This window comes from Thamnophis elegans, chromosome 9 (assembly GCF_009769535.1).
Source record: "Thamnophis elegans isolate rThaEle1 chromosome 9, rThaEle1.pri, whole genome shotgun sequence".
In the NCBI taxonomy this organism is placed as follows: Eukaryota; Metazoa; Chordata; class Lepidosauria; order Squamata; family Colubridae; genus Thamnophis; species Thamnophis elegans.
The window spans coordinates 75,578,965-75,602,675 of NC_045549.1; the positions used below are offsets into that span (position 1 = coordinate 75,578,965).

Sequence of the window (23,711 nt, forward strand, 5' to 3'; positions counted from 1 at the left end):
TTTGGGAGGGGCGGGGTGGGGGGGGGAAAGGAGAGGACTTCCAGGGGGGCTTTGGCAATGGTCTCTCCATGCTTTGGCAGGTCTCCATGTACCTGCTCGCGATAATTTAGAGTCTAGGACAGAGGACAAAACTCAAATAAACAATGGAAAGAGGTCAGCAGAGATCTACGGCTTTCAAACTTTCAGACTTCCTTCAGATTTCAGGCAAATGAATGTTTTAATCTTTCCTTCCTTCCTCTAGTGGTCAGTTCTTATTAGTATAGAATAGAATGAGCTGGGAGGGATCTTGGAGGTCTTCTAGTCCAGCCCCCTGCTCAAGCAGGAGAACCAATGTTATTTCGGATAAGTGACTATCTAGACTCTTCTTAAAAACATCCAGTGTTGGAGCACTCACAACTCCCGGAAGCAACTTCTGTTCCACTGGTTAATTGTCCTCATTGTTAGGAAGTTTCTCCTTAATTCCAAGTTGCTTCTCTCCTGGATTAGTTTCCATCCGTTGCTTCTTGTCCTGCCCTTCTGGTGCTTTGGAGAATAATTTGACCCCCTCTTCTTTGGGGCAGCCCCTCAAGTACTGGAATACTGTTATCATGTCAGTGAATCTGCAGAGTTAAAACACACACGTACACTTATAAATGGGGGGGGGGGAGGGAAAGTGTACGACAAACGATTTCTTTTTTTATATATATATATTTTATTTTCAAAACAAACATACAAATCCTCCTTTACATACTGTAGAAAGTGTATCAGTTGGTTACAAAAGGCTTTTGTGCATCTCTTCCACCGTCATCAAATATAATTCATATTAATTCTAATAATTTAACTCAGATATTTATTATGTTACCATCATCATACCTCCACTTTTATTTGGCTATAATTATTTAAACATCCTTCATCATAAAATATACCAAGATTTAATACATAACCACATGCTGGCATTTCATTTACTTATTTATAAAATCCTCCATTAGCATTATAGCCTCATATCCTGTTTTAGCTAAACATCCATAATATTTAATACCAAAATTTTCTAATCCTCCATATATATAGTTTATTATCGTTATCCCTTCTTTATTTAAGTATATCCTATATCATAACATTTCCCCCCTATTAGTTAAAACTTAGCTGTGCCTAATTTTGTTCTTTTTTATTGTTATTGTTATTAATAACCTTTCTATATAGTCCAAAAATATTTCTAACCTTCCCTTCACGGGTAACATTCAATATTCATATCCAATTATTACTTATTATAACAGCTCAACATTGTATACATTACTATCATTATCAATTTTTATTTAACTATACCTATTATCACTGAATTTAACTAAGTTTAGCTAGTTTTAAATTGTACTCTTCCATCTATCAACCTGTATCTCTCCAATAGCAAAACAATCTTATGTCTTCTGTACAAAAAAGCTATATGGAAATATCCATGAACTTCCCAGGAGCAGAGTCTAACTTGATCACAAATCCTTTTCTAGTTTTTAACCTCCTCATCATTTTATTGGAATGGTGTGGTAGCCTAGAGATTGCCTCACAATCAGAAGGATGTCAGTTCGATCCTAAGTAGAAGCAGATATTTCTCTCTCTGGGCACAATGAGAATATATCTGCTGAACAAAACTCCACACTGGCAACAGGGAAAGGCATCCGGCCAGTAAGCATTCAGCTCCATTCAGTTGCCCAGACTCCACTCCACAAGGGATTATGGGGTTGTTAAAAGACGATGATCAAGTGCCATTTGATTCCAAGCAGCTCCTCCAGGAAATACAATTGTTTTTTCTTTTTCTTTTTCGCATCTTTCCAGTTCAGCTTGCACTTTTCTGCAAATTCTCTTTTTTCCCTTCTATTACTGTCAGCACGACTCCCTGAAGGTCACTCTGGAAAGGCTTTGATGATAGGCATTATTTGTTGATTTGCGTCCGTCAACAAATTTCTATTTTCGCTTTGGAGATTATTACCGGATTGTGAGAAGAACGAGGGTGTTTTATTTCCTCCCATGTGGCTGTTTCAAATTTTGCGGATGTAGCTCTGCTGACTGAATCATCTTCAGTGGCAGGTGCCTTATTGCAATTTCTGGACTTCGTTGTGGAGAATGTGAGGTCAGTGATTAATTAAAAAAAAAAAACCTCGCCATCTGCTATTATCAATACACTCCTGATTTTAAATGTCCATAGGGAAAACGGGCTAGCAGATGTGACAGGGTGTAAAGTCCTTCGTTTGCAAATTGCGATAATAGCCCGTTTTATAATCTCAAGTCTCCAAATGAAGCCTTGGCAATCTCACACAAATCCAAAGTTAGCATTTGCTGGCTAGTGAAATGTTGACTTTAGCAAACCTCCTTCCCTGGGGCAGGCAGGGGGCCCAGTTCACCCTACAGCCTGCATGAATTTCAACTAAGAGGAGTAGGGTAGGAGTAGGAATAGAATAGAACAGAGAATAAGAATAAAATAGAGAACACAAATGGAATAGAATGGAACAGAAAAGAATAGCATTTTTTATTGGCCAAGGAATTTGTCGCTGGTTTTTACTAGAATACAATATAGAGTAGAGTAGAGTAGAGTAGAGTAGAGTAGAGAATACGAATGGAATGGAATAGAATAGAATAGAATAGAATATGGAATGGAATGGAATAGAAATAGAAATAGAAATAGAAATAGAAATAATAGAAATAGAAATAGAAATAATAGAAATAGAAATAATAGAAATAGAAATAGAAATAGAAATAGAAATAGAATGGAATAGAATTGAATATGGAATGGAGTGGAATAGAATGGAATAGAAATAGAATAGAATATAGAATGGAATGGAATAGAATAGAATGGAATATGGAATGGAGTGGAGTGGAATAGAATGGAATAGAAATGGAATAGAATAGAATATAGAATGGAATAGAATGGAATAGAATAGAATAGAATAGAATATAGAATGGAATAGAATATGGAATGGAATGGAATAGAATAGAATTAGCATTTCCACGGTTTTATTTTATTTTTTTAAAAGAGATACAGATAATCCCAAGGGTAACCATTTGCAGAGAATGGTCTTATAATTGGGTTCCAGTTAAAATTACTGACTGGTTAATTGAGGCATAACCTTTAAAAAAAAAAAAGATTTTGCTTAATTTGATGAAGTAGAGATTAACACAACACAATCTATATATATAAAAGCAAAATACCACTCACACAGCATCAAGAAATCTCCAGAACCTTAAAGCCTACAAACTTGAAATGTGGCACATATGTTCCTCTGAGGCTTCTAGGTGCTCGCTAAGAAAGGATTTTTCAAAATGACCATCAGATCATTAGTATTTCTTATATTATTATTAACACGCTCTGATGCTAAGAAACTAGACGTTCTACTCCCCCTCCCCACCTAAAAAGAACTCTGTTCCAACTGCCACTTGGGTGTGGGCGTGGCCAGCACGTGACTCATCCTGCCTGAGGGCTGGGAGTTTAGACATTCTACTCCCCCTCCTCACCTGAAAAACGCTCTGATACTAAGGAGTTAGACTGAGGGAGAGAAGCGGATAAGATAGGAGAGATCTCTGTGGGGCACGCCTGAGGGAGAGAAGGGGAAAGGAGAGGATCAATGGGGCCAGCCTGAGGGAGAGAAAGAGAGAGGAGAAGCCGATGGTAACTACTCATTAATTTTCAAGCTGTAAGTGTCAATTTATCAAGCCCGATAACATAGTTTTGTAGTGGACCACGGGTATCCAGCTAGTTTATAATAAATCCATGAAACCTGACTCCTAAGAGATAAACATGTGGTGTGTGTGTTACCAAGAGCCCCTTATCTTTAATTTTGGGAGCCAGAAGGTTGACAGGTTTGCCCTGAAATAAGGAGACAATCCAATCCGTTTTCACTTAGGCACAAGAATAGAATATTAATAATATAATATGAAAGATGCGTATAAATATATGTTGGTGGTTTGATATATCCCATTAACCTTTTTGACACTGGATGCCAAAAGTGGACCGTGCCAGGGGTGGGTTTCAGCCGGTGTTACTGCTGGTTTGCTTGTATGTGTGCGTGCACTAGATGTGCACTGCGCATGTGCGCACAGTTCAATGGAAATTTTTCTGCGCATGCACAGAATTTTAAAAAAAGAGATGGCAGCGGTAACCAGGAAATCGGTTCGGGGCGTGGCCAGCCTGGATCACAGCTGGTTCTGCCATACCAGTAGGAACCCACCTCTGGACCGTGCGCACCAGAGTGCCAGAACCCAGAAGAGAGCCGTGATGGGCTCTGTGTGCTACCTCTGGCATGCGTGCCATAGGTTTGCCATCAGGGCTCTGGGCCTTTTCCCTGAAAACATTTCAGGTTGGATTAGGATGCTGCAAATGAAGCAACAAGAAAACGAGCTGAAAGGTCATCACGGTACAAATGAGTAAAAACAATAACTAATGTTAATTTAATGCAATGCTTTTTTTAAAAAAAAACCCAGTCACATTACGGTAGCTGGATTATTTAATGCGTAATGCACCTTTCGTTTAATAGATCATAAGGCTGCCATCTGGTGGATTTAATAGCGACTTCCTTATAGTTAAATAAGGAAATTGTTAGAAAAAGAAACAGAATTTGCACCCCAATTCTGGTCCGTTACATCACGTCAATAAACCATACTTGGTACCTTTTTGAAGGGGGTTATGTACAATATACTAACTAAAGCCACGCTGACATATTATTTAGGGGGCGGAGTTCCAACATTGCAGTGGTATCACCGCTACAGCTAGTCCTCTTTGTCTTTTCTATAAACAGAGGGGTTTTTTTTTTTTACCCTTCATTTATTCACACACTTCATCAAGTAAAGGGCCTTTAATGAGGCGCATTCAACATTAACTGAAATGACTATCGTTAAAAGCCTCGAGGGGAAGTCTGGTGGTGACTCACTCGGAATCTTTAAGTTGTCCTCAGGTCAACCTCAGCTTATTTTTATTTTATTTATTTTATTTTTTCTCGGCAGTTTTAGGAGATGAATTTGCTGTGCCCTTTGTCTAGGGCTGTGAGGGTGAACCAAAGTGGCATGCTTAGCCATGTCGCCTGGCATGTACGGCGTTGCCCGTTCTGAGTTTCTGGCACACATGTCCGCGTGACGATCAGCTGACCTTCGGGTGTGCGGCAGTGCTGGGATCTGGAAGAACGGATCTTCCATTTCCCGGCATGAACATGCACGCCAGCCAGCTGAATGTCATGCGCACACATGCGCGCCAGTAACAGGAAGACTAGCTCGCTGGTGCACGTGGCCCCTGGGCAGCTCCTCTTCTGAGTTGCGTCACTGGTCTAGGGTATCCCTTCCCATCCTAGATAACTCTGCAAATTAGGGCTTCTGATTTGGGCTTCAAAATTCCACCCTAACCACAATAGAATAGAATAGAATAGAATAGAATGGAATGGAATGGAATGGAAGAGAGTTAATTGGAATGGAATGGAATAGAATAGAAAATATGGAATAGAATAGAATAGAATTAATTGGAATGGAATAGAATTAATTGGAATGGATTGGAATAGAATAGAATAGAATGGAATGGAATAGAATAGAATAGAAAATATGGAATAGAATAGAAGAGAATTAATTGGAATGGAATGGAATGGAATAGAATTAATTGGAATGGAATGGAATGGAATAGAATAGAATTGAATGGAATAGAATAGAATAGAAAATATGGAATAGAATAGAAGAGAATTAATTGGAATGGAATGGAATAGAATTAATTGGAATGGAATGGAATGGAATAGAATTGAATTAAATTGAATGGAATAGAATTAATTGGATTGGAATGGAATGGAATAGAATAGAATAGAATGGAATGGAATGGAATAGAATAGAATAGAATAGAAAATATGGAATAGAATAGAAGAGAATTAATTGGAATGGAATGGAATAGAATTAATTGGAATGGAATGGAATAGAATAGAATTGAATGGAATAGAATTAATTGGAATGGAATGGAATAGAATAGAAAATATGGAATAGAATAGAAGAGAATTAATTGGAATGGAATGGAATAGAATTAATTGGAATGGAATGGAATAGAATAGAATTGAATGGAATAGAATTAATTGGAATGGAATGGAATAGAATAGAAAATATGGAATAGAATAGAAGAGAATTAATTGGAATGGAATGGAATAGAATTAATTGGAATGGAATGGAATAGAATAGAATTGAATGGAATAGAATTAATTGGAATGGAATGGAATAGAATAGAAAATATGGAATAGAATAGAAGAGAATTAATTGGAATGGAATAGAATAGAATTGAATGGAATAGAATAGAATAGAGGAGCGGAGCGGAGCAGTGCAGAGCAGAATAGAATAGAATAGAACAGAACAGAACAGAACAGAATAGCATTCTTTATTGGTCAAGGAATTTGTCTCTGGTTTTTACTATTTATCCCCGCCCTCGTTTCATTTCAGATTGTTCTCATTTTATTATGGAGCCTGATGAAGAGAGCATACCAATTCGTGCTTGGTTTACTAGAGGTAGCATCTTAATATATATGTCACTTCCTTTATCGGGGACAATATGAATACTTTTATTTTTCCATCATAATATCGCAGGTGATCAAAACATACTGATTGCCCCAGGAGGAGATTTCTGCTTAGAAAGCTTTCTTATCCAAGGAGATAATAACTTCCCTGCTGCAACGTTCAGCATTTTCCAGGGCTGCAAGAATATGAAAGAGCCTGATCTTGAAGAATTAATACTCCAATTAAACTGTTCATAAAAAGTTAAAAGTCATTTTGTTCAGCAACGATGAGCAGAAATCCATCTCTTGGCGTCCTCCACCGACAATCTTTTTCTCCTTTCTCCTTCTCTGCCATTAACTTTTTAGAGTTGCATCGATCACCTCTTTATGGTTTTCAAGAAATGCCTTTTAACGTTTTTATCGTTCCTTATAATGATCGGATTATGATTCGTGTTAGCAGTTCCTTACATATTTCTTTCCAAGGGTGGGCAGTTTAAGTGCCACTTCCTCTCTCGGCATTCAAGTTTGTTCGATTTACAGACCTAAAGAAAGCTACAGGGGTTGGATTCAAAAATTTTAGCAAATGGTTCCCTGCCCAGTTGCTGGATGGGCGTGGCCTGCTTGGCATCACTATCACCAGGTTCTGGAGGGTTTTTTGAGCCTTCGGGAGGGTGAAAACGGCCTCCCCTAGGCTCCAGAAGTCCTCTGGAGGCCGGAAATGGTCCAATTTCCAGATTTCCGGAACTTCCAGGAAGCCCATTTTTCACCCTCCCGGAGCCTCCGTATGGGCCCTGCACTTTCCTGGCATCCAAAGCAGGCTGCATGGAGACACCTGGGAGTGGCCAGCCAGTCCTTGCAACTACCGGTCCAGCGAGCGAAATGTAAAATTAGCACCTGGTTTATCGGAACCGGCTGAATCCCAACTCTGGCTAAGCCTATTTCCAGAATACTGTGAAGTTTGCTTTCACAAATTAAATGATTTCATTCCTTGAGCTGCCTTTCTTTTAAATTTTCATCTAACTTGGCACGGTTCACCAGCGAAGAAAGGACATACCTCTATACACAATTACGATGTTTTGCAGGATTTCAATATCTTTTCCTTTAAAAAACCTGTTTGTTTACATACACGCTTGCAAACACCACAACCAAAATTCATTTTTTTTACTACTGGTTCTGTTGGCGTGGCTTGATGGGCTTTGTGTGGCGTGGTTTCGCTTGGTGGGCTTGGCAGGGGAAGGATACTGTAAAATCTCAATTCCCTCCTGACTCCAGGGGAAGGATACTGCAAAATTTCCATTCCCTCCCGACTCCAGGGGAAGGATACTGCAAAACCGGTATTTACCGGTTCTCCAAACTATTCAAAATTTCCGCTACCGGTTCTCTAGAACTGGTCAGAACCTGAATATCACCTGTGCTATGAACTCAGTGGAGGCATCAGGAAGGGCATCCATCCTGCAAATGCTCAACTCTAATCCTGTTGCCCCGATTCCGCCCCAAATTGAAAGATTACAGGGTCATAAAAAGAGGAGTGGGTGTTTTTTTTTTAATTGAACGGATAAAGATGGAAGTACTAATAAAACACAGCTGGATTTCAAAAGGCGCAGTTCGTTAAAACAATGAAGCCAGGAGATGGATGTGCAAGGTTAGAAAAGTTTAGAGGCTAACCTCCGAAAAAAGATTCCAATTTGTTTCGGCGTAAGAAGCAGATGGCATCAGGAAGAGATAACAATTGATGGCGCAGAAAGTTAGGAATTTTTAAAAAATGAATAAAAATACGGAGAAAATAGGTTCACAACTCACCTGTTTATGTAGGGAAAGGAGGAAAAAAGGCACATTACTTGTAGCAAGTATTTTGTGAGTGCTGTGCAGGGTAACTGATCCGAAACTATGCAAATCCATCATACTGGAATCTCAGGTTCTCCCCATGCTCACTTCCTCAAGAGGCAGGGGGGGAAATTGCCAAAGCTTCACAGGTTATTAACCGTTTCTGCTTGATCTTCAACTCCATCTGCGCACCTGGTTAAATACCAAATGGAAATATTTGTGCATTGTAAAAAAAAAAAGATCAGAATGAGAATGTAGAACCGCGTTGAAGGTTGAAAGGATATATTTTGGGCGCAGTTCCTTGGCTATGGCCATGAACCATTGGGATTTAGAGATAAAATAGCTACCGGTAAGAGATTGGATCTCAAAATGGAGACTCTTTATATTTAATATTGCGCTCTCAATTCTCACCCTTCTTTTGACATTTATAAGTCAGAGTGCTAATTTAGTCATGACGGATATCTGCCCTGAATAAGGCTGGAAAACCCAACTACTTTACAGCAAAAAACTGAAGTAGGGGATTGAAGAAAATGTATAAGTAAGCATGTGGGATTTTATATCCTACTACCGTGTTTCCCCGAAAATACGACCTTTCCTGAAACTGATCCCTTGCCATATTTTTCGTGTGGGCAAAAATATAAGCCCACCCCCAAAAATAAGCCCCCTGGACAAACCCCCGTCCGTCCGTTCACCGACCTAGCGGTATCCCGAAGGTGCCCATGTTGCTTGGCACCTTCGGGATACCGCTAGATTGGGGAGTGGCCTTCTGCCTGGCCAGAGGGGGGAAGTTCCCAGGTGGCTGCTCCCTTGTGAGCGGGCTCCCGAAGAGCTGGGCACATCCTCAAATATAACTGGGGATTGGAAATGAAACATCTGGATGGGGATCGACCTTGAGGAAAACCCAGCGGTTGAAACCACCATACGAGACCTCCCCCCTCAAGGGAGTTTGCACCCTAGTGTCTTATTTTGAGCGAAATCGCAAGCATAAATCTTAGCAAAGCCAGACTGAAGCTTTAAAAACAGAAGGTGGCTTAGCATGTCGGAATGGGCTTCCTGCTGTTTGGAAGTTTGGGATTGAAGGTTGGCGAGTGATAGGACGTCGCTTTCCGTGTTTCTCCTTCGGGGTGTCCTCTCTGCACGGCCAATCTTTAAAGGTCTCCAGCGATCCATTTGTGCCGCCCGAGTGTTTTATTCTATTTTACGGAAATTCCACTGGATTTAAAATAAAATTAAAAAAGTTTGATGATGGGATGGGAGGACAAGAACGGGCTGCAGGAACTGGGAATGTCTAGTTGAATGAAAAGAAGGACCAGGGGAGACATGATAGCAGTCTTCCAATATCTCAGGAGTTGCCACAAAGAAGAGGGAGTCAAGCTATTCTCCAGGGAACCTGAATGCAGGACAAGAAGCAATGGTTGGAAACTAATAAAGGAGAGAAGCAACTTAGAACTAAGGAATTTCCTGATAGTGAGGACAATTAACCAATGGAACAGAAGTTGCCTCCAGAAGTTGTGAATGCCCCAACACTGGAAGTCTTTAAAATGATGTTGGATAGCCATTTGTCTGAAATGGTATAGGGTTTCCTTCCTAGGCAGGGGGTTGGACTAGAAGACCTCCAAGGTTCCTTCCAACTCTGTTATTCTATTCTATTTTATTCTATGGATGGATGGAAGGAAGGAAGGAAAGAAGGAAAGAAGGAAGGGAGGAGCGAGGGAGGGAGAGCAGGATTCTCCAAGGCATCTGAGGGTAGAACAAGAAGCAACGGGTGGAAACTAATCAAGGAGAGAAGCAACTTAGAACTGAGGAGAAATTCCCTGACAATTAGGACAATTAATCAGTGGAACAGAAGTTGCCTACAGAAGTTGTGAATGCTCCAACACTGGAGGTTTTAAGAAGAGGTTGGATAACCATTTGTCTGAAGTGATGTAGGGTTTCCTGCCTAAACATGGGGTTGGACCAGATGACCTTCAAGGTCCCTCCCAACTCTTCTATTCCATTCATTTCTATTTCTTTCTATTTCTATTCTCCATTCCTCTCTTCTCCATTCTAGTCTCTCCTAGGGCTGAAGGCTGGTCGTAAGCTGAATACTGTTGGCGGTGGTCTCGCTTAACAGCAGAAATCTGGGGCTGAAGGGTGGCCGTAAGCCGAGGACTGACAGTAGTCTCACTTAACGGCAGAAATCTGAAGCTGAAGGGTGGTCATAAGCCGAGGACTACTAGTGGTGGTCTCACTTAACGGCAGAAATCTGGGGCTGAGCGGTGGCCGTAAAGCTGAGGACCGCCAGTGTTGATCTCATTTAACAACAGAAATCTGGTGCTGAAGGGTGATTGTAAGCCGAGGGCTACTAGCGGTGGTCTCGCTTAGCGGCAGAAACCTGGGGCCGGAAGGTGGTCGTAAGCCGGGGACCGGCGGGGGGTGGGCTAGAGGACCTCGGAGGCCCCTTTCCGTGCCCTCTGCTGGCGCCGGCCGGGGCGGGGAGCCGCTTAGCGGGGAGGCTTCCGCAGGGACCCGCCTCTCCTGCCCAGCCGGCCGGAGGAGGCGGCGGCGGCGGCGGAGAAGCCGGAGGAGGAGGAGCGGCGGGGCCCGGCGGGGCAGCCATGAACGGCAGCCGCAGCGAGAGCGACTGGCAGGGGCTGGTGGGAGAGGTGAGAGCGGCCGAGCGGCGGCGGCGGAGGGGGGCAGCCCGGGCAGGGAGGGAAGGCAGCCAGGCCGAGGCCCCCGCTGGGCCTGCTCGGCTCCGCGCTCGCCTCCCGCCGCCCCCGGGCATCCCCCGCGCCTCCCTGGGCAGGAGATGCGCCGCTTGGACGGAGGAGGAGGAGGAGGAGAAGGAGGGAGGAGAAAGAGGGAGAAGGAGAAAGAGGGAAGAGGAGGAAGAAGAAAGAAAGAAAGAAAGGAGAAGGAAGAGAAGGAAGAGGGAGAAGGAGGAAGAATAGGAGGAGGAGAAAGAGGGAGAAGGAGAAAGAGGAGGAGGGAAGAGGAGAGGGAGGAAGAGGAAGGAGGAGAAAGAGGGAGAAGGAGAAAGAGGGAAGAGGAGGAAGAAAGAAAGGAGAAGGAAGAGGGAGAAGGAGGGAGAAGGAGAAAGAGAGGAGGAGGGAAGAGGAGAGGGAGGAAGAGGAATGAGGAGAAAGAGGGAGAAGGAGAAAGAGGGAAGAGGAGGAAGAAGAAAGAAAGGAGAAGGAAGAGGAGGAAGAGGGAGAAGGAGGAAGGATAGGAGGAGCAGAAAGAGGGAGAAGGAGAAAGAGAGAAGAAGAGGAAGAAGAAAGAAAGAGAGGAGGAGGAGGAAGAGGGAGAAGGAGGGAAGGGGAGACGGAGGAAGGATAGGGGGAGGAGAAAGAGGGAGAAGGAGAGAGAGGAGGAGGAAAAGGGAAGAGGAGAGGGAGGAAGAGGAAGGAGGAAGAAGGAGGGAGGAGAAAGGGAGAAGGAGAAAGAGGGAAGAAGAAGAAAGGAAAGAAAGAAAGAAAGAAGGAGGAAGAGGAGGAAGAGGGAGAAGAAGGGAAGGGGAGACGGAGGAAGAGGAAGAAGGAGGAAGGATAGGAGGAGCAGAAAGAGGGAGAAGGAGAAAGAGGGAAGAGGAAGAAGAAAGAAAGAGAGGAGGAGGAGGAAGAGGGAGAAGGAGGGAAGGGGAGACGGAGGAAGGAGAAGGCGGAAGGAGGAGGAAGGATAGGGGGAGGAGAAAGAGGGAGAAGGAGAAAGAGGGAAGAGGAGGAGGAAGAAAGAAAGAGAGGAGTAGGAAGAGGAGGCCTACGGAGGAGAAAGGGAGGAAGAGGAGGATGAAAGAGGAAGAAGGAGGAGAAAGAGGGAAGAGGAGGAAGAAGAAAAAGGAGGAGGAGGAAAAGGGAAGGAGAAAGAGAGAAGGAGAAAGGCAGAAAGAGAAAGGGGGAGAAGGAGGAGAGGCCTGGTCCATGCCCCACAGGCTGAGGGCTGCCTTGCCCCGCAGGAGAGTTGGGGCCCCTGGGCCTTCCAAGGGGGTCCTGGAGGTGACTTGTGAAATGACAAGGGTCTTTGCCCCCCGCCCCGGTCTGTGTATGTTGCAATTCAGCATGGTTTACTTCCCAGGTGGCACCTGGAGGGCTGCCCTCGCCCTCCCTGAAGCTGGCATAGCCTTGCAGAGTTCCCTTCTGTTTGAAAGGGAACAAACTCAGTGAGGACGATCAGCCGGTGGAACAGCTGGCCACCGGAAGTGGCGAATGCTCCAACACGGGGAGGTTTTTAAGAAGAGATTGGCCTGAAATGGGGAGATAGGGGGTTGGACTAGAAGACCTCTGGGGCCCCTTCCCACTCTTGTTCTCCTGAATTCTATATGCTTCCTTGGGAAATCAATGTGCGTGTTGTGTTTGTTCGGTAACGCACAGCGTGTCCTTTCTGCTGAGTGGCTACAGGACACACACACACACACACACACACACACTTGAACAATTATTGAATTTAGGCTCTGTTTGTCGTGCCTCCCGTTGACTTCAAAACTAACCAAACAGGTTCTAAACCAGCAAGGCCAATTTTTTTCTTTAAAAAAAAAGGGGCAACAGGAATCGAGAGATAGCAAAACCTCTGTGGACGTATCTCGTAACTCTTGCACCCGCACTTACGACCACAATTGGGCCGAACCTCTCTCACTTCCGCTAAGGGAGACGGCTGTTAAGGGAGCGTTTTTGGGCCGTTCTGGAGACGTTTCGCGCGCCGGTTGTTTAAGCGAATCGCTGCAGTTGTGAAGTTAATAACAGCGTTGTTAAGTGAATCTGGCTTTTCCCCATGGGCTTGGCTTGTTAGGAGGTCGCAAAAGGGGGTCGCGTGACACACACACACACAGAGGACACTGTGGCCCTCATAAATATGAGCCAGTTGTCGAGTGTCAAAATTAGGATCACAAATGGTGACAAATGATCTTAACTCACTGTTTTCATTGTTGTTGTGACTTTCAACAGTCATTAAATGAACTGTTGTAAGGCGAGGACTAGCTGTTATTGGTCAAGTAAGTGGTGTGAAGGAGCTGTGAAGGATGGGCTGTATCCCCTTCCTTCCTTCCATCTTTTCGTTCCTTCCTTCCTTTCCTCTCCCCCTTTATCCCTCCCTTTCTCCCTATTTCTTCCTTTTCTTTCCTTCCTTCTTTCCTTCCTCTACTCCCTCCTTTCCATTTTTTCCTTCCTACCTTCATGTTTTCCTTCCTTCCTTTCCTCTCTCCCTCTCTCCCTCTCTCCCTATTTCTTCCCTTCCTTCTCTTTCCTTCCTTCCTTCCCCTACTTCCTTCCGTTTTTTTCCTTCCTTCCTTCCTTCCTTCCTTCCTTTCCTCTATCCCTCTATCCCTCTCTCCCTATTTCTTTCCTTCTCTTTCCTTCCTTCCCCTACTCCCTCCCTTTGGTTTTTTTCCTTCCTTCCTTTCCTCTATCCCTCTATCCCTCTCCCTATTTCCTTCCTTCCATCCTTCCCTTTCCTTCCTTCCTTCCTTCCCCTACTCCCTCCCTTCCATTTTTTTCCTTCCTACCTTCATGTTTTTCTTCCTTCCATCTTTTCCTCTCACCCTCTATCCCTCCCTTTCTCCCTTTCTTTCCTCCCTTCCTTCCTCCTTCCATCCTCCTTCCTTCCTTCTTCCTCCCTCCCTCCCTCTTGTCCAGAAATGCTAGCCTTGATATTTTATTTGCCTGATTTTACTATCAAGCTTCAGGCAGCTGTTGGCTCTTAGGAAAATGTCACACGTGGTTTGATATGCGCGGAGGGACTTCCAGGTTAGAGCAAGGAGGAACCTTTACAACAAAAGCCACAACTGCTTGTGTTTACACTGTGTGTGTCCACATATCCGTTTGGTCTAGCTTCGGTGTAATATTTAACCAACCTTCGCTTGGGACCTTACGAGCTGAGAGCGAGTCACACCTGCTTAGGATATGGATTCAGACTCACCAGGAAGTTCTAGACTTGGATAGGAAATTATCCAGATGTTGAGGAGACCGGATGTTCTGACCGAGGCTTCCCCAAAAAGCACGAGGCAGATTCCCGGTCCCGACAAAACCCCTTTTATTAAACAAATGTCAATCCCTCTCCTTCACCTTCAGCCAAGGCCTGGCAAATAGTCTTTCAAAGGAGTATTTATGACCACAGACCTTATCTAGCTTGGAAAGCTGCCATGTAAATATTGTCCAAATGTGGTCCTGTGCAAGGAAAGGCTGGGCACAGAGTCCCTGAGATTCATGGACAGATCTTCACGCTCCTGAAACCAACGAACGAATGAATTGTTTCCTGCAAACTCCACTCCCTTTTCGCTCCTCTTTTATTCCCTATGGGAGGGGCCATTCACCGTCCACCTGTGGCTTTACTCCCAAGCCGACCCTGATTTCTTAGCTGTTCTTTTCTTCTGGCAGCTCTGCGCATGCGCACACTGGGAACAGGCTCCAGCTGTTCTTCTGCCTCACTGCTGTCTAGCTGCGAAGGCAGTTGAGAACCGCTGGACAGTTTCAGCTCCGTCTCTGCCTCCGATGCAGAGCCTTCTCCTTCTCCAGCGCCCAGAATTTATGCTCCTAACGGAGACGTTGCTTCAGTGAGTTTTGCCCCGTTTTGCGACTTTCCTTGCAATGTTTGTTAAGTGAATCACTGCAGCGGGCTAAATTAGCCACCCCGTTGCTAAGTGGATCTGGCTTCCCCGTTGACTCTCCTTGCCAGAAGGTCGCAAAAAGTGGAATCACGTGAGACACCCCCATCCCCGGGAACGCTGTGAGCGTCGTAACTATGAGTCAGTTGGGCCCGAATTTTGATGACGTGACCACGGGGGGAGGCTGCAACAGTCGTAAGTGTGGAAAAGGGTCCTTTTTCAGTGCCTTCGAGTGGTCATTAAAAGAACCATTTGTAACTTGAGGACTACCTGTATTCTTCTCCCCCCCCCCCCCCGTTTAATGTTTTTATTGAGTTATAAGATAAAATGAGATACAAAATACAAAAGTAAATAGGAAAACGGTGCAGACGAAGAGGAGGAGAGGAAGCGAGGGAGGATAAGAGAAAAGGAAAAAGAAATATTGACTTCTGACTCTTAGTAAAATAAGGCGTTATCATCAAATCACAACTTTTTGCTTCAAAAGATGGGATGGGTTAGGATAGGGATGGCTAATTTTTTTGTCCTTGTGTGCCGAAACGCCTGCGTGGGCGACCCCCGTCCTCCGCACCCCGTTTTGGGGCCACCAGGCCTCCCCAAAGCCGCCTGGGACCAAAAATGGGCTGTGGGGGCACGTACCGCAGCCCCCTGTGGGACTCCCCACCCCCGTGCATGCGCGTGGGACCCCCCCCCCACACACACACCCTTGCGTGCACGTCTCCCACATGGGCGGCAGAGACCCGAAAATCAGCTGGCCGGCGGGAGGCGCATGCAATGCGCGGTGGAGCTGGGCTGGGGCGACGGCTGGTTCACCATGACGGGCTTAAGACATTAGGGAAAACGGAGTGTGTATCGTTTACAGACGGGCAAAGCTTTTTCCGGTCTTCGTTTCTGATGTTTAAATTGACATGCGTGTGTGTTTGAATAGGGCAGGCGCTAGGAGATTATTCCTCGGTCAGCTGGCTGTATGTGGTCGTAAAACCATTTGCGCATCAGAATTAACGAGGCCTAAACAGGTTTATCGATAAAAATACCTCGGCAGAACTAATCACCATCGGATGCAGAAAGAAAACTAGGCCACTTTTCTCCATATGGAGAGGGTCATAAGTCAATTTTTTCAGTGCTGTTGTAACTTGGAACGGACACTAAATGAACTTCTGGAAGTTGAGAATTACCTGTGTTTAGTCCATACTTCCCTCATAACGAAGAGAGTAAGGGAATAATTTTATTATTTTATTAAAAATAAAATAAAACAGTAATAAAATAATATGAAATAATAAAATAAAATGTAAAATAAAATATAAAATAAAAAAATAAAAATACACAATAATAAAAATAAAATAATAAAATAAAATATAAAATAGTAAAATAATAAAATAGTAGAATAATAGTAAAGTAATAAGAAAGTAATAGTAAAGTAATAGTAAAATGATTAAAATAGTAAAATTCGAAATAGTAAAATAGTAAAATAATAGTAAAATAATCAAAATAGTAAAATAATTAAAATAGTAAAATAGTAAAATAATAAAATGAAATTAAATAATAAAATAAAATAAAGTATAAAATAAAATATGAAATAAAAAATTAAAAATGCTATATATATATCTATATATATATATCTATATCTATATCTATATATATATATATATATATATATATATATATATATATATATATATATATATTCTGAGGTTTTCGCGGGTGTTAGTATGTAGGTCTCTAGTTGTTCGGGTTTTCTCCCGCGTAGAATTGGAGATGTCTTGGCGACGTTTCGACGAAGTCACATTCGTCATCTTCAGGCTGCTGCTGACTACTTCAGGTTTGAAGTAGTACTCCTGGAAACACCAAACCTGAAGTAGTCAGCAGCAGCCTGAAGATGACGAATGTGACTTCGTCGAAACGTCGCCAAGACATCTCCAATTCTACGCGGGAGAAAACCCGAACAACTAGAGACCTACATACATACATACGTACGTACGTACGTACGTACGTACGTACATACATACATACATACATACATACATATATATATATATATATATATATATATATATATATATATATATATAAAATATCTAAAATATAAAATAATCTAAAATATAAATATAAACTATATATCGTGAACCATAAACCGTAAACCATGAAACATAAAACATCAAACATCATAAAACATAAAACAACATAAAACATAATCACATGATCAAAATTCGGATTTTTTGCAACTGACTCACATTTATGACGGTCGCAGTGTCCCGGGGTCGTGATCCCCTTTTGTGACCAGATGAGCAAAGTCAAGGGGGAAGCTGGGTTCACTTAACGACTGGGTTACTAACTTAACACCTGCAGCGATTCACTTAACAACGGTGGCAAAAAAAATGGGTTCAGAACTCAAACTCAGCAAATGTCTCGCTTCACAGCAAACATTTCGAGCTCCATTGTGGTCATAAGTCAAGGACTTATGGGTTTAGGTCTTCTTTGGAATACAAAGAAGGGAGGGAGAGCTTAGCTGCCCTGGGCTGGGTTAATTAATAGACTTCAGCCCAGATTGAATCCTGCTGCAGAAGCTGTCCATGGAAAATCATTGTAAGAGTTGATTCGCAGTGAGAAATGGGGATCTACTTTTCCCCTGAAGTTGCATCTTGCAACCATTTCTACTCTCACCTTGCTTCTTAAGAGTGGATTCAACAGTCCCTACTGCTTCGCTTGGCTATTTCTCAGTTTCTCATCATGGTTTCTGGACAAATGTTCTCCAATCTTTGGTGAGTTTTTGCTGGAAAAGTCACCGCTTGGCCTGCTCCAAGATTTCTCTGCCCTAAAGCTAAAGGTTGCACATGTGTGCTAGTCTTTCCTGACTCTAGGGGGCGGTGCTCATCTCCCTTTCAAAGCCGAAGAGCCAGCGCTGTCCGAAGACGTCTCCGTGGTCATGTGGCCGGCATGACTCAACGCTGAAGGCGCATGGAACGCTGTTCCCTTCCCACCAAAGGTGGTTCCTATTTTTCTACTTGCATTTTGCTTTCCAACTTCCAACAAGGACGCCTGGGTCAGAACACTCCCCGAGAAATCACCCGCAGTCGGATTCAGGAGTCAACTCACCGTGTCTTAGCAGAGAGTGACCTCATCAGATATTGAAGACAAGGAGAGAAAGAAACTGAATTTTTCTTCCCCCCCCCAAAAAAAACTAAATTTTTATTGAGGCTGTTTTTTAAAAAAAAAAAAAAGAATTTACCAGTTCATTGCTCAAAGCTGTCTGGAGAGAGGGAGGATGAAGATTGAGACAGCTGGAGGACCAAGATGGACGTGCAGTGAAGCAGAAGAATGATGTAAAACCCAAAAGGAGAAAGAAAAAGGAGATGTAATTTTCGTCCCTTCTGTTGCGTCTGGAATCCCGAAGGACAATGAAAAAAAAACCTAAACCTTAACATCAGACAAGAGATTGATGAAACAGGAGCGATAAGATATTTGCCAGCAAACCCAGGGAAAACATATTTAAGTGGGGAAAAATATACCCCGTATTTTTTCGGAGTATAAGATGCTCTGAAGTATAAGACGCACCTAGATTTTGGGGAGGAAAACAAGGGAAAAATATCTGGCTCTGCCTCCCAGCCTCCTTGCAACAAACATTACAGACAATATACACTGTTTGTCGTGTTATATTTCAGACTATACTTGTACAGATGCTGTTAAAATTGATGTGGCTTTCTGGAAGTATACATTGTTCTCTGCTATTTAAAAGAATAGCACTTTTTAAAAGGACAACGCATGGGGTGGAAACATATGCCACATACCTTCCTCCCCCTATTTTTCCCACAACAACAATCCTGTGAGGTCAGTTGGGCTGAGAGAGAATGACTTGCCCTAGTCACCCGACTGGCTTTCAGGATTAAGTTGGGACTAGAACTCCCAGTCTACTGGCAATTGATCCAAAGTCACCCAGCCGCCTTTTGTGCCTAAAACAGAACTAGAACTCCCAGTTTCCTGATGATTGGCCCACGTCATCCAATTGGCTTTCGTGCCCAAGGCGGGACTAGAACTCACCGTCTCCTGGGGATTGGCCCAAAGTCACCAACCGACTTTTGTGCCTAAGGTGGGACTAGAACTCACTGTCTCCTGGGGATTAACCCAAGTGGCTTTTCAGCCAAAGGTAGGACTAGAACTCATGGCCTTCTGGTTCCTGGTGCCTTCACCACTAGATCAAACTGGCTGACATATTGTTAGCTAACATTTCAAGCAAGTGTAAGTCTCTTGAGCCATGTGATTTTGAGAAAACCAAAAAAAAATGAGGCAATCTAATGGGACGTGTTGGCTCAGTGGCTAAGATGCTGAGCTTGTCGATCAGAAAAGGTCGACAGTTTAGCGGTTCGAATCCCTAGCGCCGCGTAACGGAGGGAGCTCCCGTTACTTGTCCCAGCTTCTGCCAACCTAGCATTTCGAAAGGACGTTAAAAATGCAAGTAGAGAAATAGGAGCCACCTTTGGTGGGAAGGGAACAGCGTTCCGTGCGCCTTCGGCACATAAAATAAAATAAAATAATAAAATAAAATAAAATAAAAATAAACCATGGCCTGGATGATTGAGAATCTCCATAGACATTGACACAAATCTTAATGAGGGAAAACACTCCCAAGTATTTTCCTCCTTCTTTACATAGAAACATTTCTGGATATTCGTTTTACTTTGTGAAGCGCAAGTACTAACCTTTTGCCTTTTGCTTTTCTTGTAGTACCTGGTGTGTAAACGGAAACTGGAGAGCAAGAAGGAAGCGTTGCTGATTCTTTCGAAGGAGCTCGATTCCTGTCAACAGGAAAGAGACCAGTTCAAGCTTATGGCTAACCAACTACGGGAAAAACACCAATCGCTAAAGAAGAAATACCAAGAACTAATTGTAGGTAGCCGGTTCGGAAGTTTGGATAGGATAAAACCTTTTCCTTCTGGTAATGCAATCAACATCATTTAATGATCCCATGATCCCTTGCGGGGTGGAGTCTGAATGGAGCCGGATGCCCTTCCTTGTCGCCAATATGGAGTTATATTCAGTAGATATATTCTCACCACACCCAGAGAGAGAAACATCTGCCTCTACCTAGGATTGAACTCACAGCCTCCCGATTGTGAGGGGAGAGCTCCACCTCTAAGCCACCACACCAGTGGTGGGTTGCCAATTTTTTTTAGTACCAGTTCGGGGCGCGCATGCGCAGAAGCGCCTGGGCGGGTGGGCGGAGCCTCCCGTTGCCGCTACCACCGATTCATCCGATCTGGGCCGCAACCCACCTCTGCACCACACTATTTTCTTCTGGTAATGCAATGAGTGAGGTTAAATATTCCACTATCATCTTTTAAATTCTGATTTTCTCAAAGCCGCTCACCTTATTATTCATATTAATAACATTATGCAAGCTTAAAGTGGAAACGTTTTAATGCCTGCGACTCAGTGATACAATACTTTACTAAAGGCTTAGTGCAAATTAGAATTTCTTTCTTCTGACTTAGTTTCCTGTCCTCTTTTTAAATTAGGATGGCGACCCGTCTCTTCCCCCGGAGAAGAGAAAGCAGGTAGGTTTTATTTCTGACTAATATAACCGACGTTTCCAGGTCACGAGTTCTTTCAAGAAGAGAGATCTGTGTTGAATTGGTTTGATTGCAACATGGCACCCAAATAAATATGTGGGTTTATTCTATTTTTTTTCATGCTCTGTTTTGCAGAATCGTACCCCAATAATTCCATCCACCCGCTTGCCGGTAATAAGGGACTTATGTATAATTTTCAGGGTTCCGAGAGATGCCCTAATTCAGTGTTTCCCAAACTTGGCAACTTTAAGACTTGTGGACTTCAACTCCCAGAGTTCTCCAGCCAGAAGAGCTAGCTGGAGAATTCTGGGAGTTGAAGTCCACAAGTCTTAAAGTTGCCAAGTTTGGGAAACACTGCCCTAATTAAATCATGAGCCTCGAGCCAAGCTTCAAAAGAAATCCAGTTATTTATTAGGAGCTCCATGTCTGCACGTACCCAAGGGAAGACAACTCGTCTGGCCACTCTGCGCATGCGCACACTGGGAACAGGCTCCAGCTGCTCATCTGCCCCACTGATGTCTGACTCTGAAGGCAGATGATAACTGGCATACAGCCCTGTCCCCCTCTCTGCCTCCGACACAGAGCCCTCATCAGAACCTTCTCCAGACTCCAGGACTGGCCCAGGTTCCTCCCCATCCTCCTCACTGTCCGAATCTGCTGCCAGCTTTATTGGCCACTCTTGGGTCACAACATCACATTAATTTCCTCCAAAATACCCAAATGTAAACTAAAAGGGGAAGGGGCTTCAGTCAGGTCCTTGAGGTGGGATTCCCAGAAGGAGATAGGTGGGCCATATGTGTAGCTCTGCTTTCCCCACACACCCCATCTTACAGCCTTGGGAGGTAGTTTTGGCTTAGTAGTTAAATTGCTGGATTAATAAAATAAATGTAAAAAAAATAAAATCAAATTAAATAAGAAAATAAGATAAGAAGATAAAGAATAGATAAGATAAGAAGATAAAGAATATTATTCAGTATGGAATAAATGGTATCCGTGGTTAGAGAATAGCAATAATGAATGAAAGGAATAGCAATAGCAATAGCAGTTAGACTTATATACCGCTTCATAGGGCTTTCAGCCCTCTCTAAGCGGTTTACAGAGTCAGCATATTGCCCCCAACAACAATCCGGGTCCTCATTTCACCCACCTCGGAAGGCTGAGTCAACCTTGAGCCGGTGAGATTTGAACCGCTAAACTGCAGATAAGCTGAAGTGGCCTGCAGTGCTGCACCCTAACCACTTCAGTATAATATTTATATATTTAAATATTAGGTTATAGGAATTATAAATGTAAAGAGGAAATGGTAAATGTAAAACGAATGGAAAATATGTAAGATGATAAACAAAATGGAATATACTGATCTCTTAGGAATGAGAAGAATGGAGGTTGAATTTGGTTTTTTATGTTTTGTCTTGTAAAAAGTTTAATAAAAATTGCTTGTTAAATAAAAAAACATAGTAGCTAAAAAAGGATAAAATGAAACAATTAAAATAAATCCAAATAAAATAAATGAATAGGATAGGATAGGATATACGCTAAGATAAAATATAAAATAAGGTAAGGCAAGATAAGAAAAGATGATAAGATAAATATAATAGGAACATGAATGCATAGCTTAGAAACATAGATGTACAGATATAGGAATAATTAGGAATGAATAAAAATGTATTTGAATAACAAATGGTTATGTTAGTACTGTCAAAAAGGATTGTAACTTATACAAAATTATTTTTAAAAGTATTTTTATTTTAAGGTTTTACCCTTTCAATAAAGGTTTATTTTTCCAAAAAAAAAAGATAAGATAAGATAAAAACTTGGTAGATTCGCTGCTCCTGCGTATTCCTGCATATTTGTGTTGCCATATGTTGTTATTTATCTATTACCTGAGAGCTATATATGCACCTGTGGCTTTCTTTCTTTCTTTCTTTCCTTCTTTCTTTCTTTTTCCTTCTGTTCTTTCTTTCTTTCTTTCTTTCTTTCTTTCTTTCTTTCTTTCTTTCAGCTGCCCAGAGTCCCGATGGGAGTGGGCGGCATACAAATTTTATTAAACTTGGAACTTCCTTCCTTCCTTCCTTCCTTCCTTCCTTCCTTCCTTCCTTCCTTCCTTCCTTCCTTCCCTGGCATTAATTTTAATTCTAGAAAGGCATCCAATAAAAAATAGTCTGTTTTTTTCCCCCTCAGCTGCATCCTTGGGTTGCCCTCGTGACAGTTTCTTGCCCTTTTTCCAGGCAAATCTCACCCAGCTTCTGAGCGATTCCCGGGATCGAAATAAACATTTAGGGGAAGAAATCAAAGAATTGCATCAAAGACTGGCAGAGGTCCAAGGAGACAACAAGGTAGGGAGCAAATTAAATAACAATTATGAAAGCAGCCCTTGATTGATAACTGTTAGTTCCAAGTTTGAATTATTTGAATCCCACCACTGGTTGGAAGGGACCTTGGAGGTCTTCTAGTCCAACCCCCTTTTCAGGCAGGACACCCTATACCATTTCAGACAAATGGTTATCCAACCTCTTCTTAAAGACTTCCAATATTGGGGCATCCACAACTTCTGGAGGCAATTTCTGTTCCACTGATTAATTGTTCTCACTGTCAGGAAATTCCTCCTTAGTTCTAAGTTGCTTCTCTCCTTGATTAGTTTCCACCCATCGCTTCTTGTCCTGCCCTCAGGTGCTTAGGAGAATAGCTTGACTCCTTCTTCTTTCGGGGCAATCCCCGAGATATTCGAACGCTGCAATCAATTCTTCCGGATTTCTTTTTTTTCTTCCAGCTTCTACGGATGACAATTGCCAAGCAAAGACTCGGAGACGAAGAAGTCGGCGCCCGCCATTTTGCGCCCCACGAGCGGGAAGATCTGGTGCAGCAGCTGGAGAAGGCGCGAGAACAAGTAATCAAACAAAAATCTCCCGCTTTGCGAACGTTGAGTCTCGTCCCTTCGTCCTAAATTTCGCTTCTTCGTAGGGCGAGGCGTTGAAAAGAGATTTGGTTTGATCAGGCAGAATATCCATCAAGCCCGCGCGTCCGTTTCCGTAGCCAAAAAATGCAACGAGTGGGTATTAAAAACTAGATATCACATTATCTGGGAGCGCCGGGTGTTTTTAGATGGCTATTTGGCTTCTAAATGTCATAAGCCAGATTTGCCGGTTGGCGGTTCGAATACCTAATGGAGTGAGCTCCCGTGACTTGTCCCAGCTTCTGCCAACCGAGCAGTTTGAAAACACATAAAAAAATGCAAGGAACCACCTTTGGCGGGAAGGTAACAGCGTTCCATGCGCCTTC

The 23,711-nt window shown here is 43.0% G+C and overlaps 1 protein-coding gene across 1 annotated transcript; it reads left to right on the forward strand.

Annotated features, from left to right (window-relative positions):
- Positions 1 to 10,800: 10,800 nt before the first annotated feature.
- Positions 10,801 to 23,391, forward strand: CCDC149 (coiled-coil domain containing 149). Its single transcript, XM_032223567.1, has 5 exons — positions 10,801 to 10,939; positions 19,588 to 19,749; positions 20,379 to 20,417; positions 22,661 to 22,768; positions 23,203 to 23,391. The coding sequence occupies exons 1-5, from the start codon at positions 10,892 to 10,894 to the stop codon at positions 23,374 to 23,376; spliced, it is 531 nt and encodes a 176-aa protein (XP_032079458.1). The 5' UTR covers positions 10,801 to 10,891; the 3' UTR covers positions 23,377 to 23,391.
- Positions 23,392 to 23,711: the final 320 nt, after the last annotated feature.